The sequence below is a fragment of the Amia ocellicauda genome, chromosome 14 (genome assembly GCF_036373705.1).
Source record: "Amia ocellicauda isolate fAmiCal2 chromosome 14, fAmiCal2.hap1, whole genome shotgun sequence".
Lineage (NCBI taxonomy): Eukaryota > Metazoa > Chordata > Actinopteri > Amiiformes > Amiidae > Amia > Amia ocellicauda.
This window is the reverse complement of record NC_089863.1, coordinates 8672126-8689759: the sequence shown is the minus strand read 5'-3', so window position 1 is coordinate 8689759 and position 17634 is coordinate 8672126. Positions and strand designations below refer to the sequence as shown.

Sequence of the window (17634 nt, the reverse complement as noted above, 5' to 3'; positions counted from 1 at the left end):
CTATTGTGGAAGGAAAGTTAGAATTCTTTCCCTCATATCTATTTTACTCTCTTGTATACTTAAGAAAGATAAGGTCAAGCCAGAAGGACAGGCCAGAAGGTAGTTTGATTTCTGTTTGTTATTTACGATGAGAATCTTGGAGACAATGTCAAACAGTATGATTGAAGTGCCTGCTCCCTAATCCATGTGTTGACCTATGAACTCTGTCTTATAATGATATATATTCTGCTTAGCTAACTCTCTAAGATAATATAGTAATGACTTTGTGATTGTAACCAGATATTTGTTTTTTGTGTATAAAAGCCTCTGACTTTGGGATCTTCTTGATTCACTGTTCCTCTCCACGCTGCGTGTATTAAAGGCATTGCAACGAACGTTCCAACCTGATTGAAGATGATTGTTCTTCCACATTACATGGCGACGAGGATGGGATCGCTAACCCTGACGGAGAGGACCGGAGTGGCCAGACCAGTGACCAGCAAAACCGCACCGGCTAAATAGAAAAAGGTAAGGGAACCTTTTTGAAAAATTCCCTACTGCCGCGCTTTGCTTTCACTTGTCTGCTCGCCTGGCCCTCTGACGATCAGGTAACGCGATCTATATTTTAATTCAACGTTGTTGCTTGTCTTACATCAAGTACTTGAGGCAGGAAGTGTTTTCTTGCTTGTTAAGAAACAAAGTTTCTTAGGGTTACCATAGACTTGACTGTGTCTTCTTGTTTGTGAAGAAATAGGACTGTGTCTTCCTGTTTGGGTTCCCGCAGACAAAAGTGTGTCTATAAAACTGCAGGGCAGGTTTGACCTACTATTAGAAAAAAAAAAAAAGAGCGCTAATTAATTGTTCAATATCTGATACACCGGTGATAATATAAAAGCACGTGTTTTATAGAACCATAAATGGTATGGTAAATGAAGAAACGTCATTAAGTTATATACATGTTATATCAATGCAAACATATTGAAAAACATGTTTGTTATTATTCGGATATAGGATTTATTTTAATTTGTGTTTTGTTATATTTATATTTCTTTTTTACTTTTTTTCTTTTTCCCCCTGTCATTTTGTTATTATTTTGTGTGCTTGTATGTCTTGGTAGTTGTGTACAAAACGTTACATAGAAAATGGGTGGTAACGGCTCCAGTAACACGGGTGACCCGCCACCCAAAGGTACATGTGTCAGGTACATGTATGATCACTATGGAGTGAAGATGTGCGCGAGGTGACAGAAAGTTAAGGTTTCCAGAAGATGGGACTTTTGATTCAGATAGACTTGAGCACCTAAAAACGGTTTTGCAAAATAGGAATACAAAGCCGGGAGAAGTAAACTAGAAAGTGTTTATGATGTGGAATGATTAATGTATATTAAATAATGAGAAAGCAAAGCTAGCTATCTTAAAACATTTGTTATGTAGGTTGAAACTAGGGTTTGACTTTTATGACCTGGGGCAGGATGAAATGTAATTTGAGATGCACTGTAAAAGCTCCAGGAAATTGCAACTGGCCACTGCACCTTCCATAAGAGAGCTCAAACATCTGCTAATGCATTGGTTGCCTCACAAGCACTCTTTCCCTGGTTTTTCTGGTGCATGTGTTGGCCACATGGGCAAAGGGGGGATGTGTGCATTAGTCTTAAATTGGTTTGCCCCAGGTTTTATAGTAACAGCTTAGCAATATTGTAGAACTTGCCACATTTGTCAAACTCATAATCCTGCAAAAGTTCATATGCAAATAGATTGTGTTCAAAAGCTTAAATGTTGTGGATATGATTATATACTTGTAATAATGTAAATGGGTTGAAACCTATCCCGTAGGAAGGCTGAAGTAGTAACAGTAGCAAAAATAATGTTATATGTAGATTTCACATTCCAGGGAAAATTCCAGCGATAGGAACACTCACTTCACTGGGACAATAGTGCAGGAACTATGCAAAGTCCTGCGAGGTAAATAACAAGATTTCTTAGATTTCTTAGATTTCTTAGATTCTTTTCTTTCTTCCTTACAAGATTTATGACTTTTGTCACCACATTACCCACATCTTCACAACCTTTTAGTCTATGTTTTCAAGCATCCTGGTGACAAGATATTACATGTAAGAAAAAAAAAGTAGTTTTTATATTATATTATATTAATAATATAATAAGAAAGAGGAAGAAAAAATAAAAAAGAAGGAAGAAGAAGAGAATAGAGACGAAAAGGAAGAAGGAGTGCACTGAATCGAGCTTTTCTCGTCCAAGGAAAGTTCCACTGATCAAAATAAGGAGAAACACAAAACAAGACATTTATTGCAAAAGACTTCAGAACACAACATTTGAAAACTGGTAAGAGAGGCCTGTGACATGTATGGTTTACATCTTTCTATGAACAGCCACTGTAAGCCCTTATTTTGACATCAGGAAACCACACTGTTGATTTATATGAAAGAGATTACTACCTCTACATGGGTTTGAACTGCTTATCTGTGTAGTGTCTGTAGTAGGGGCCACAAACCCAGTGTCACAGGCACAGCTGTAATTCCCAGGTATGTTGGTACACTTTGCATTGGGACCACAGAGGTTGCTGTTTGCACACTCGTCAATATCCGTGAAGAAAAGACATCGATAGCATCTGTACTTTCTTTGTTTTACTCAGTCAAGTCATGATGGAGATCTGTATTTCATCAGCTTAGTTATATTGACCTGATCTTCCTTAGTTTTGTCCTAAGTTATTACTAATTGTGATGGTGTGGGAACAAAGTTGACAGTATGGGATGTCGTCTGTGGAGGGCGCTGTGTAAGAAGGGCATGAAACCCGCTCCTGAAGTATATTACATAGGAGAACAACACACCCTCAGACACATTGCATTGTGGGTGCTGGCAGAGGTTTCGAGCAGAGCAAACAGTGATTGCTATTGATGGTTTGACTGGATACCGGCCTTTGTTTGTACTGAGAACCAGATTTGGCTACCTAAACCTGAACGCGATTATGTATCTTGTCTCCTGCTTCCGAACTATGGCTGAGAGACTGCTCTGCAAAGTGGATGCTTGGCCCAAACATAGGCAGACATAGAAATAGTGTGAGTTAGAAGGCCAGCAACAAGGCTCTGCAAATTGTGAGAGCTGCCAGGCTGCTTGACTGCTGGCAGTCACGGGAGTAGTTGAAAGACTCGTGGTCAACTGCTATCTCCTGGATCTCTCAAAAAGACCATCAGTCAAGGAGATTCTGGAAAGGGCAGACAAGCTCATAGGCCTTTGGGAGAGATGGAAGGCAACAGCAGAGCTACAATGAGACAGTCAGGTAGAGAAGCCAGGGCCCAAAAAACAAAGGGAAATTATCCAGGGGAGTGGGAAGGCCCTCGCGGGAGCTGGATTCCAATGGAGTGGGAGGAATGACTGAGGGCAAGCCCCGAAAAAGGAAAAGGACCCGGCAGTCTCTCTGACTGGAACGCTCAGATGACACTTTCTATGCGATGGATAACTAAGAAGTTTTCTCTTAGTTGTTTGTTTATTTATTTATTTATCTTATAACAAATACTATTCTCACCCTCACAGATGCTACTCGACTTCTTGACTTGAGAGAGAATTTTGTATCCAGGATCACAGTAGCAGCTTCCATTATTGTCACTATATTGTGCATTTGGACCACAAACTGATGCAGCACAGTTGCTATGGCCTACAGAAATATAAAACATAAATAAACAACATAATTACAATGATACACGCATACCTACAGACATACATACATACATACATACATTTTGTGGTGAAAACTATGATTCTTCTCAGTATTTCAGCATGAGCGAACTGGTCCCCAGGCCCAGCCCTGTGGGGCCACAGTATCTCTTGCTCCACCTGAGAATCTTAACTACCCAATTAATTTAATTATTGTTTGATGAAAAAACAATTCAACAAGTCTTCCCAGTTCTGTGAGTGGCAGTGATTGGACCAGGATTGGGAAGCCCTCAAACATACTGCAACCCCCCCCTATTAAATTCAAATAATGATCATCAATATAATAATAAAACGTATAATATGCCATAATCAATATAAATAGATTTGGTAATAATGTATACTCACGGGTACAATAGCCATAGTAACATGAATCTGTTGAAACCATCTTGTATATGTAGTATCCATCCTGGCAGGCCTTTACATATCCAGTATATCTGTAATAGCAGCAGTATTGGTAATAAAAGAAGCAGAATTGCACCTGTTTGATGCCTTCTGACTCTTGGGGGTGAGAGCCGTCTATCCAGTAGTGGTATCGGGAACCACAGTGTTCATTCTCCATGCATTTTGTGTGGAGGATGTCTCCCGCTGGTCCAACAAAGCGATACCACTCATTGTCCTTGATGGAGCTGACATAGTAATCGTATCTAGAATAGCCAATATTATGCCACGAATCATTCAGACTAATGTAGGAGGAGCACGGGTGTGGGTCTGGAATACAAAATAAAAAAGGCTATTGCATTTAATTAGTCTAGAACACTGAAGTATTTCACAAGCATACAGTCTGGGAAGATGTTACTATATCTGAGGGTATATATGAGGGTGTCCAAATGTAGTCCTGGACAGCTCTAGTCCAGCAGGTTGTCTCAGTCACCCTCAATTTATAAAGGGGTGCATAACAACATCAAAGTACAATTTTGAGATTGTTGCTCTTATTAGTTTGTGTCTAGTACAATAACAGATTAACTATTGCTACTTGAAGTACTATAAATGTCAGGTTTTCCTTTCATTGTCAATAGTAATCAATTTTGTCAGCAATTATCCAAGTAGTAAATGTGCAGTTCAGGAATTGGCAGCATTCTGTCTCCTGGTGACTTGATGTTACCATTATAATTTACGAGCTTTTCTTTCTGATTGGTTAACTTACTAAAATCAGTAATTTATTGGTTGTTTGAAACACCAGAATAACCTTCAGCATTAAGTGGCCAGGATTATAAAATAGAGTTGCTTATATTTATTCAACAACTAATTAGTGTTATTAGTAAACAAAATTAGTAATTTAAGGTAAACTGGGAACCAACTGGCTAGATGTAGAAGTGGTATTTGTTACCATTTATAATGAATTGAATATTACCTCAACTCACCTGTATTACACCTCAGAATGAACAGCAGCAAACCTGAGTAAAACCAAAATAGATTGGTTGGTTTGAAGAACCGTAGTGAACAGTAAATGTTTTTATAAACGATATTGCCTTTGAGTAAAATATGATGCATTTGTACATTTATACAGTATAGACTATATTTTGAATAGCATTAATACTACCAACAATAAAAGGTATAATTCTCATTAGGTTATGACAAAATAAATAACATTGAGACTTATTTTCAATTAATTAGTGAATCTCATAATACTCATAATAATCTAATAAAGAGAAATGGACTGACTCAAGTGAGAGATAAGTATTCTATTTTCTGGAGTGGGAATGCTTTGGACAGCTCCTCAAATGTAAATGTGTTTACATACAAAATACCTGGATTAGATACCTCTATTTGAGTGTTATACGGGAGATTGAAAATGCACTCACTCAGAGAGAGAAAGTCCCATCTTTCTGTGTTCATTATGCCTGTGGGTGGAATGGAGAAAGATAACACAGATGTAAATGTGGAATTGCAATTGTAAAGAATCTAAAACAACACAACACAAACCGTGGAGTATTGGTCAATGTGTCTTGTCGCTGTGTGGAGTGTGGGCAGAGCACTGGTCTCTCATCCACTTTTGATCCAAAAGTGTCTGGTTTTATCAGTGTCTTCAATCTATACAGAATCATAGTCAGATCTGACTGTGACTGTGGATATATGTAAAAGAAGGTTTTCCACTCATGTGATCTCTGAATGTTGATTCTAGATCATGCCTCTGGTTTATGTTATTTTCTGTGCATGAAGGAAATATTGATATCCCAAAATGCAGTATCCTAATTGATTGGATTGTTTAAAATAAGGAATACAAGTTTCAATTATAACCATTTGTGCCAGTGAGAGATCCATGGTTTCAGATAAAATTGTGTGCATTAATTTTGTAGAGATCACTTGAACATCGTTAATATGAATATTGACAGTAACTGACAGTGAAAAACTACGACATGATTTATGAAACCAATTTCAAAGACAGAGAGAGAGAAAAAAATAGAGAGAGAGCAAAAGAGAATGTTTCAGGTAGACAAGGTCATACAATGTCCAGCACCCTGTACATAACATAAAACACACAAAGTTGAGTAAACCATTATTAAAATATTTCTAATATGTCATTCTTTGATTTCCCATGTACATGTATGAATCCATTATCAAACCGCTGAATTTATTTATTGAACATGGCAAGAAATGTGTCAAGCATGAAAACATAACTTGCACTGAATTGGTAAAAAGACAATCCACAGATTTTTGAACCTAAAAAAACATTGAAAAGCTCAACTTCAATTGCATATAGATAGATATAGTGATTTATAGAAATGTTTATAAAAGGAGTATAAAAACCTTACAGCTATCTTGCAAAAAACTTGGCAATTTGTATCATTGTATCTACCAATACCATATCTACTACCATATCTACTCAGCAACCGCAAATCTATACAAAAAACATATAAAATACCTCTTAGTGTCCTCAGATGCCCTCAGTGGTGAATCTGTCTCTTGCTCTGGAAGTCTTCAACTTGAGTGTGACAGGACCACAGTGATAGTCTGATCCCTCAGTGATTTTGCAAATCAACCATGAAGAAAACATTCAAATCACGTATTCTTTAAAAACAGTAGCAGATTCAGTGTTTACAGCTCATTCAAATGATCAAACCACTGTAAAGTAAATTCCTTTTGAGTCTTTTTTAACCCCTTTGAGCAGAGAAAATGTACTGATACCTCCACTGGTCCCCTGGGAGTGATGTTTGTAACCATGGGTTGCTGTAATCCCTCACTCAGCCACATTTTGTTTGTTAGGTCAGTTATAGTTCGGTCAGAGGACTGTATTTCTTTCCCTGTGTGTCTATGTAAACAAGGTCACCGTCTCACAGTCTTACTATGGTATGGTACTATGTATGGTACAGTTCTAATGTAAAATTTTGTTTTTTTACTTAAATCTTGTTTTCATTAAGCTGTTTTTTCTACATTCATTAATATTTAGTTTTTTTTGTAATATTTAGCTAAATCCTAAATATGGGATTTGCAAAGAAAACATCTAACTTTGAAATAAATATTTTGTCTAAATATAAATGTTAAATATCAATGTAACTGTTAAATATAAATATAAATGCAAAATCAGGAATCTAAATGTTAAATGTTAAAAGATCATTTCTTTGACAGTGGGCAAACTTACAAAATCAGCAGGGGATCAAATACCTTTTTCCCCCACTGTACACCAATCAGTCATAACATTATGACCTAACACTGATGGTCAGTACCTATCAAAAGTGGTCCAAGGAAGGAAAAGTGGTGAACTGGCAACAGGGTCATGGGCAGCCAAGGCTCATTGATGCACGTGGGGAGCGAAGGCTGGCCCGGTCCGATCCAACAGATGAGCTACTGTAGCTCAAATTGCTGAAAAAGTGAATGCTGATTCTGATAGAAAGGTGTCAGAAGACACAGTGCATCTCAGTTTGTTGTGTATGGGGCTGCATAGCTGCACACCAGTCAGGGTGCCCATGCTGACCCCTGTCCACTGCCGAAAGTGCCTACAATGGGCACTTGAGCATCAGAACTGGACCACGGAGCAATGGAAGAAGGTGGCCTGGTCTGATGAATCACGAGTTCAAGGTGTTGACTTGGCCTCCATATTCCCCAGATCTCAATCCAATCGAGCATCTGTGGGATGTGCTGGTCAAACAAGTCCGTTCCATGGAGGCCCCATCTCACAAATTACAGGACTTAAAGGATCTGCTGCTAATGTCTTGGTGCCAGATACCATAGCACACCTTCAGAGGTCTAGTGGAGTCCATGCCTTGATGGGTCAGGGTTGTTTTGGCAGTAAAAGGATGACCTACACAATAGTAGGCAGGTGGTCATAATGTTATGGCTGATCGGTGTATGGGTTTTCCTAATGAAGTGTCAGGCAGAAACCAAGCTTCCACTCATCACAGGACAGACATGTGGCCTCTTATCTTTCTCTCCTGTCTGGCTGCATGAAAGTGCCTGTACTTTTCTAAGTCTGCTCTTGAGATTGCCTCTCAATTCCCTTCTGAGCAGATGCTTGTAATTAAAACCTTTCGGTTGGAAATGCATCTCTCTGTCTGGATTTATTCGACTTTTCAGTTGGCGTTACTGGGGAGTCCCTCCAACAGACTCTCCACCACAAACTATGTATCTTGTGCTGTCATAACTGGATCCTGGTTAATAAAAGACAACTACTACTACTACTTCTGTCGACATACTTACCCGTGTGAATGTCATTATTTTGGTTTACAAAGAGTGTATCCCACTTGGAATATGAAAGACCAGAAATACTTAATTTTGATTAGTCATACAACAATATGTCACTGTACGTGTTTAACATCAGGAACACTCCCATAAACAGCATGGCAGTGTTTGATATATTTAATTCCACACATGCAAACATTTCACTGTTGTCAAGACTGAGCTCTTTTGCATTCGAAAATTGGCTTCTTTTAACACCCTTGTCTGTATCATCTTCTGTGGCCCAGAAGGCTGCCATTAGGGGTGGGGGGAGCAGGTAGATGTGATATGCATAACAAGGAGTGATAATAGTCCGTGACACCAACAATGCAACCCTATAGCACAAGTAGTCCGGGCCAGTGCTTTATCACAAGAAAGAGGTAGTCAACTTAATTTCTCAGAGTTTTCACTGCTTCTGGGGCTCCATGCTCTTGCCGTGGTCAGAGCCAGTATGAGGGCAACATTTGATGACTGTGAGCAGTTCAGCTCCCCTGTGGCTAGAAGACCACTCCCTGAAAAGGATCTGCCAGCGCTTCGTAGACAGACCCCACTACGCCACCCTGTACGACACGGCCAACCACATCCCGGTCTACTCAGCGTACTCCTTCAAACGATCTGACGGGGCCAAGCGTGTCGATGTGCTGTGGATGTTTGAGCCACAGGTATAGTGTTTTAGTAGTAGTAGTAGTAGTAGCAGGAGGAGGAGGAGGAGGAGTAAAACTTTTTAAGATGCAATTATCTTTCTCAAGTAAAAATCAAATTACTTTTACAGTGACCTGAACATGTTTTATTATTGTCTGAAACAAATGTCTGGGTTGCCACAATGTTGTTACCAAAGGGAGTCCCTTTTGAAGGACTGTAATCTAGGGCTTCTAGTCCTAAAGTGTTGAAGCAATAAGTTCTTCTGACCTTTCCTAAAAGTTTGTAAAATGGAGCAGAATTGCCATGCAGATGTACTGGCCACCTAGTTTATTTTATACTGCTTTGATTGTTAAATTAAATTGAATAAATAATTGAATATATATATATATATATATATATATATATATATATATATATATATATATATATATATATTCAATTATTTATTCAATTTAATTTAACAATCAAAAAACAATATACAACAATCAAAATGTTAATGTTTTTCCATTAGTATTATAATTTGAAGTTATTCCAGTGGTAACATAAATGGAGAAATTCTTTGTTCTTTCTTCTTTTTTTTTGAGAAATAAGAATCTCTGTGAAGCTTCTTGACTCCATCGACTCCTTAATGAGTGTCCTGTCTTCCATTTCTAGTCTAGCCATCTCAAAGCGAGCCTCCTTTTAGAGAAAGTATTTCATTTGGACTTCTTCTTTTCCCAGCTGGCCCAGGACAAAATGCAGCCCTTTCCCCAGGGTGACTATCACCAGAACTTTGAGGACACGCAGGCCGTTCTTAGTGACTACATCTATGCGTTCTCCTTCGAAAGAGGTCAGCTGAACCTGGACCCGCACCAAGCCAACCCGAATGATAAAGCCGCCACTTACACTCTTACTAACATTGTACCGCAAGTCAGGGAGTTCAATATCGGCCCCTGGGCTCAGCACAAGAACATGATCAGAATGCGGCTCAATAACTACTGCAGGGGCACGGCTAATGTTGTAACTGGAGTGACGCCTTCAGGGAACATGATCCGAAGGAATGAAGTGGCCAGGGTGGCCATCCCAAAGTACATGTGGTCGGCCTACTGTTGCACCAACTATGACAGAAACGCCCCCAACAGCGCAAAGTGCAAGTTCCCTGCCCACGCGGCTTATGGGCTGAATGCAAGAACGGACAATGAAGTGGTGAAACTGACTGTCAAAAGCCTGGAAAACTTTCTGAAGGAGTCCATGTCAGTAGATAAAAACATTCAGATTTTCTACCACAACTGCATTACGTAGAGGCTTTGCTTTAGCTCCAGCTGTAGTCACATTAGCTAGCTTAGGTGTTTTCTTTTATTTTAGATGAATGCATTTGGCTTGTGTTAACATGTATCACGTGGCTGGTCTCATACAGGAAGAGAAGAAATGAAGTAAATGACTGCTATTTAATATTTCCCTTATTGGTTTGCTTATTGTGCTAGTTTTGCTGTTAGCTTGCATAGATTAAAACAGGTGATGGATTTATGTACATCTTCCTATTTTGATAGTTTGTATTTAATAGTTAAAATAAACTGTGGAGAGGAAAGTGATTTTGCTATAAGTTTTTTTATATTTAACACACTAGATGTTTGCGTAATTTCTATAGAGATGCACTTCTGTGTACATATTTCAGATGTGGTGTTAGTGCGCATGTGTGGTGGTGCTGTCGCTTTAAGAGGAGAGTTCAGGGGAATTTCCCTCCGTTATGCGTCACTGGAAACGTCACTCTGAGCCTTGCGTGTTTACAGGTAATGACAGCTTATTTAGTTTCTCATGTTAAATATTGCTAATTCCTAATTTCTTAAAGTAACGATTAATATTATATATATATATATATATATATATATATATATATATATATATATATATATTGAACCTAGTTTTATTAAAAACCTCCTGCATCAGCGCTCTGTACCTGTTCCTGTATACATCACGTGGTGTCGTCTTTCGCGATTTCACTCAATCACTGTCGTAAAGATTTAAAGTGACATTGCTAATCAATTAACAATATCTTCAATTTCTGCCGCTTTTTTCAAAAAGTCTAAACTTTTCTTTTAGACATTCAACATTTATCATGCACAACAAACAACAACTGGTCACCTGGCAGATAAACATTCTGCACAATATAGACAGACAACATAACTGAAATCATTCTTATAAACAGAACAACAATTCAAATAAACCTTCTTACCTCCCTAACTAGGGTATTTTCTTTAACTTTTCCCACAACTGTGTCTATCTGTTTGTTTGTTTTTTCTCTATAGATCCAGTCTAACAACTGGCTTACTAACTTAGCTTCTGGACCTGGTTAATATCTGTCTATGTGTAGGGCTGGGGTTTGTTTCCCCAGTTTGTTGTGTTGGTGTACACTCTGTTGTGTCAGTGGGTGTAGATTGGGTGTTAACAGTATCTTTTGTTTGTGAAAAATGTGAATGTTGTCTGTGTGTTAGGCACAGCTTGGAGATGGCGTCGATTCCGACGTAGTACTGCCCCTTGTTCCGTCTCAATGACATAGGAACGAGGTGTCACACTTTCCCGTCTGATTACTGCAGGTGAAGCCCAGACCTTCTCGTGGTCCAGTTTTGTGAGGACCGTGTCTCTAGGTCTCAGTATTGGCAGACGTTTAGCTTCGTGACAATGCTTGTAGTAGTACGCTTGTCTTTCTTTTTCATGTCTGTTTGACAGTCCTTCTGTTCGGCCACCTGGGTTGAAGATTTTTCTCCAGGGAGGGCAGAGTGGTTCTTATCTTTCTGCCCATCAGAAGTTCAGCTGGACTGAATCCAGTGGTGGCACAGGGGGTTGATTGATAGCACATAAGAGCTGTGAGAGGGTCTGTCTGCTTTAAGATCCTCTTCGTGACTTGCACTGCTCTCTCTGCATGTCCATTTCCCTGAGGGTGGTGAGGGCTTGAGGTGATGTGTTTGAAATGCAGTTGATTGGCCAGTTCTTGAAATTCTATGCTGGAAAACTGGGGACCATTTTCGCTCACCACTTCCTCGGGAATTCCGAATCTGGCAAAAACTGTTTTCAACTTCTGGGAAACGTGAGCTGTTGTAGTGGAGGGCAAGTGCACTATCTCTAGGAATCTAGAGTAATAATCTGATTTGGGATTTGACTCTTGTATTGCGGCCATGTAGTATACTAAATATATAATATAATAATATAAAGTATAATAAAGTACAATACAGTATGTGTTGTACTACTGTAGTAATAACTATAATACATCACAAGGTACTACAATATACTAACAGTCATGTGTTTAGATTGCATTTATTATTATTGACAATGAGAAATTATGTGAAATGTTTTGGGGCGCTTTATGAAGTTGTATGATTTAATATTAAGTTGGCCTTTTTAAGTATGACAACACAGAGCTTTTGGTGTTGAGGCTCCATATGAGAACCTTATGGCGTATGGTGGTTTATCGTGATATTGACATGTACGATTATCATATCGTGAACATTTGCTTATCCACGGTTTTGGAGGGGAAAAAAATGAAACCAGATCTCACCTGCGCTGCAGCGCATATGCAACTTCTTTCCAGTTGAATGCTTAGACTCCACCCATACATGTACAGCAGAGAAACTGCTACTGTAAATCTATATTCTGCTTGTTCTGCGTGTCTGTGTGAATGAGCAGCACCGTTTCGTCTAGTAGTACATACTCAAGTACGTGTGACGCTCATGGTGTTTAAAGCGTCTGCTGGTGCACTCAGTATATGAGGACGTGATACATTAACATATCCAGAGCTGCTCTGAGAGAAAACTTAATGAGCATTTCATCGGTGTTTAGTACAACTTGTCAAAATAAAAGTTTGGTTTAGCTTAAATAAATGACTGAAATATATTACTATTGTACAATAGAATGTAGCCTACTTAAAGTTATAACAACAACAATAATAATAAAGTTTATTTAAACATTATTTAAGGAATATATTGTTTTTTGTCCATGTTTTAATTTAGTAAACCTCTGTTGTGCAGACAAACAAAAGTTGTTACATTTCATCTGATTGCATTTTCAATAATGTATTTGTATTAAATCATAGAATCCAGACAAATTATATCAGACAACCCAGAATGTCTGAGGAAATAAAATACATTTCATAAGACTCTATTATCTTATAATTATTTTCTTAAATAATAATTCATAATTAAGGTTTTATGAATTCAATTGATTAGATATGTTTTTGATTATAAACATTTGAATTAGTTTGCCCCATCTAAGTTATATCCCACATTTCAGTTCCCATTTACATCCATGTTGTTGGTTCATTATGTGGTTATATGTAGTTACATGCTATTTTGTTTTATCATGTTTATAATTCTGTTAATTCTTTAGGGTCAAGCTCTGCAAAGATGCTTCCTGATCCAGCTCAACCAACTGTCACACAGTCACTTGCAAAAGGAATCAAGTTAGATCCTACATCCAAACAAGCCAAAGAATTGAATCATGCTGAAGCTTATTTCATTGCTAAAGACATGATTAGAGTTGTGGAAAAACCTGGCACTTTTTGTTCTTCTATTCATGCTGTTCAAGAGGTAGAACAGTTTGTTTTATTCTTGTCTAATCTGAAGAGAAATAACTTATTCCTTATTTTGTTCAAATGGGAGATGTGCAGCTTTTCTTTATTATTTCAAAAGGTAGACTCATACTTCCACATAAATTAATTTCTCATAAAAAGTTTGTTATAATAAACCATATGTTCAACCAAAAAACCCTATTTGTTGTCATTAATTTAAAGGTCATTGTAGCTGATGATTATAATAATAATGATTGTTTAATACCGTATACCGTGAAACCATGTCAATCATATTTTCTGAGACGATTATCATACCGTGAAAATCTCATACCGTTACAACCCTAGTGCCAAGTCAAAACATAGAACTCGCACACAATAAAACTCCAAAACCTTTATTTATTATAATCTACAGATGGGTGACAAATTAAAGGAAAAACTTGAATAATTGAGTGGAGGAACATAACAAATGCAGATATCTCCAATTAGGTGTACTGCATGATACAATTAAGCAATTAACATCCTGTCATGCTCTGTGGCATGTTTAAAAATGCTGAACAGAGCAGTTGACCTCGATTTTGAATCGAGATGGCAAGAGGAAAGGATCTAAGTGACTTTGAAAGAGGGGCCATTATTGGGGCATGAATGGCAGGAGCTTCAGTCACACAGATGCTCAACTGGCTTGTGTTCTCAACAAGTGGACGAGTGCATGTGTGGGACACCAAGAGAACAGTACAGGCCTGACTGCTGGACCCCTATAGTGAGGGGGTCCGGAGGCTCTGTTATGCTGTGGGGGGCATTTTCCTGGCATGGTTTGGGTCCACTTGTCCCCTTATAGGGAAGGGTCACAGCAAATCATTACAGAGTTATTCTGAGTGATCACCTTTATCCTATGGTGACACGTTTCTATCCTGATGGGAGTGGTCAGACAGTGGAAGACAATGCCCCCATCCACAGGGCACGAGGGCTCAATGAATGGTTTGATGAGTATGAAAATGATGTGAATCATATGCTATGTTCTTCGCAGTCACCAGATCCAGATCTCAACCCAATTGAACACCTATGGAAGATATTGGGCCAACGTGTTAGACAGCGCTCTCCACCACCATCATCAAAACCTCAAATGAGGGAATATCTTTTGGAAGAATGGTGTTAATCCCTCCAGTAGAGTTCAGAGACTCGTAGAATCTGTGCCAAGAGTATTGAAGCAGTTCTGACATTAGAACCCCCAGGGCATTTCTCGTAAAGAGTAGAGGTATTATCCTCATGTCCTGGACATATCTGTCTGAATATACAACTCAAAGCATCCTGACATCAGGTTAAAGAATTTAGAAATCTCAAAAAAGAGATATGGAGAAAGGAGCTAGAGCTAAAGGAGAAGCAGCTAGAATTCAAAAGTTCTCTGTGATTTCTTATCCATAATGTGATAAGACTGTGCGTTAACCTACATAGTGGTTTCATAGATACGTAGATAGATCACTCGATTTATTCTGCATAGACAAATAAATGTACATAAAAAAACTGGCCAAAGCAAAAATATTAAATTTATTCCTAAATTATGTTATATAGGACAATATGTGAAGAACTGGGACAAATGGCTACCTAGCAGAGATGGGTGACCCGAGTTGTATGACTTGACTCAAGTCAGATTTGACGACTTGAGACTTGCTTAGCTGACTTTAAAAAAATTCAACTTGACTTTGACTTGATGATTTATGACTCGGAACTCAACTTGGAGGCTCAACCTTCAGTTAGTTCTTATTGTAGATATGTTTTGTGCAAATATATATATTTTACTATTATGATGTTAACGGCCAAAACAAAGAATAAACACATACATTAACAAAATATGCTAAAGCTGACGATATGATTATAGATATGATGTTAGTTTTAAAAGTTGGCATTGAGCACTGAAGTGAACCCCAAATGTATTAGTTTATTAAAGTATATTAAGGCACTGATCACAAGAGGATGATATTGCATACAATGCAGAAATTACAATCAGTGTTAAAACATAAAATACTTTAATCAGTATAGTTCATAGCTTTAAAAAAATCATATAATGAAAAAAAAACAGAAATCAGGAAGAAATAAACAGAAAATTCTAAATAATTAAACAGATTTCATAAGGCCCAAGTTAGCTCACTTTATAACTACATAGTTAACATTGGGTAATTATCCAACCACTCAGATCAGCTAGCTAATGACTCCCATAAACAAATTTAAGGTAACCAGTGTTGGTTCTCTCAGGTAGAGTTTGTATTTGTTAATTTTCAGCGCCTGGGGGGTTTCAGTGGGGGTCTGTAGCTACTGCAAGGTTAGATTATGGAGTCATAAAACAGTACTAGGCTTCTCCTCAGCCTTTGGAATTAAGCTTAGGCAGTATGTTCTTCTGATTAAGTTAAAAAAAAAACTATGTTCATTAGATATGCCATTTGCCTGTGGAAATTAGATTTTTATGAGTTAATTTTCAAGTGCTGAGCTGTAACTCGACTTTCAGAGACTCAACTTGACATTTGCTTGATTCTGTACACTGTTACTTGAGATTTGACTTGAGACATACTTGTCTATTATTTGTGACTTGCACATGTGTGACTTACTGCCACCTCTGCTACCTAGCACTATAAACATCCCATGGATGAGTCTAATATTCAAATTTGAGTTAGTAGCAGATAAAGCTGAGGTTCTGGTAGCAGCAGACATCATGCCATTCATAGTCTTTGTCTGAGACTCGTTGCACGGACCCACACAACTCATCAAAGGGATGGCTGGGCTGCCCCTCAGCCCAGTGGGAGTATTGCAGTGGTTGCTTGTCTGTCCAGTACCAGCGCTGCCAGGCCATGTGCTTCTTCAGGCCCATCCACACCACATCTGGAGGCCCAGCTTCATTGTTCAGCTTCTCCAACAGATCCTGGTGCTGCTTCTCATTTATGATGCTCAGCAGGTTCATGTGGTTGGTGCGGCAATATTGCAGGGCCTCCTTCCAGCTTTGGCCCTCCTTCACAAAGTAGAGCTCCCTTTCTGGAGGACCAAGGATAAGATGGAACAAGGCTGTATCAGCATTCACATCGCCCATGCCCTGTCAGTACCCAGTTCCCCAGCACTGTGCATGCAGACTGAAATGCAAGAGAAGTTCACCAAACCCGAGAAGAGTGACTCAAGGATTGATGCTTCTTTAACAATCTTCCAATATCTCTCAGAGATCCCTATATAGAGATCCCATGTTCTAAGTCCAGTTCACTTACCTTCACAGGGGAATGAACTGTTGGTTAGCTTGACTCCCTTGGGGGGACGGTAGCCACTTTCGCAGGAACACTTATAACTTCCAGCGGTGTTATTACACTGTGCATACGGACCACAGACAGAGGGGTCTTGACACTCATCGATGTCTGCAGAGAATCAAGACCATTATCACTCTGTGCGAGGGCCAGTGCTTCAGTTTTACCAAACTGCATGGCACTCAGTTGAGTCGAAGAGTCTAAAGTTTGCTAACGCTGCACCAGGTATCTGTCTAACTAGCTGTAGTTCAGTTTAGATTAAACACGAACCTAGAAATCATTCAAATGTTCCACTCGTGATCTCTTTTCATATTTTAATTACAACCTGGAGCGGATGAAATACATGATTAATTTACTTATAAATCTTTAAATAATTAACTGATCAGACTGTTCCAGGAAAGAAAAATAACAGCATTGAAAATATAATCTCTTTGTAAATCATTTCTGAGGCTACAGCATGAAATCACATTTCCCTTACAGAATATTTACAAATTTCAAGTTCTTAACAGAGAATTATAACTTACAATTTTAGTTTACAAAGTGTTAATGACATGTCACTAGTGATAAGTTAAAACAGGTTATTATGTTATATACCCAGCTTTGTATTATATTGCTAAGGAGACATCCCTATCCAGGGCAAACTTAGAATTGTTACAATACATCACATTATTTTAACAGACAATTGCCCAGTTATACAGCTGGGTTTTTACTGGAGCAATCTATGTACAGTACCTTGCTCAAGGGTACAACAGCAGTGTCACCCACCTGGGATTGAAACCACAAACCTCTGCTCAGGAGTCCAGAGACCTGCCCACTA

General features: G+C 38.5%; 2 protein-coding genes across 7 annotated transcripts in view; one reads left to right on the top strand and one right to left on the bottom strand.

Moving 5' to 3' along the window:
* Positions 1 to 8827: 8827 nt before the first annotated feature.
* On the top strand, positions 8828 to 10558 carry LOC136768100 (endonuclease domain-containing 1 protein-like). Its single transcript, XM_066722154.1, has 2 exons — positions 8828 to 9022; positions 9723 to 10558. The coding sequence occupies exons 1-2, from the start codon at positions 8828 to 8830 to the stop codon at positions 10281 to 10283; spliced, it is 756 nt and encodes a 251-aa protein (XP_066578251.1). The 3' UTR covers positions 10284 to 10558.
* Positions 10559 to 13918: 3360 nt separating this feature from the next.
* LOC136768525 (adhesion G protein-coupled receptor E1) overlaps positions 13919 to 17634 on the bottom strand; it is a 29836-nt gene continuing 26120 nt past the window's right edge. For all 6 annotated transcript variants that reach the window (XM_066722768.1, XM_066722769.1, XM_066722771.1 and 3 more), the window contains 2 exons: positions 16785 to 16928; positions 13919 to 16560 (listed from right to left, as the gene is read on the bottom strand). In XM_066722768.1, the coding sequence (XP_066578865.1) occupies positions 16202 to 16560; positions 16785 to 16928 (503 nt within the window). In that variant the 3' untranslated portion in view covers positions 13919 to 16201. The remainder of the gene's footprint in view (positions 16561 to 16784; positions 16929 to 17634) is intronic.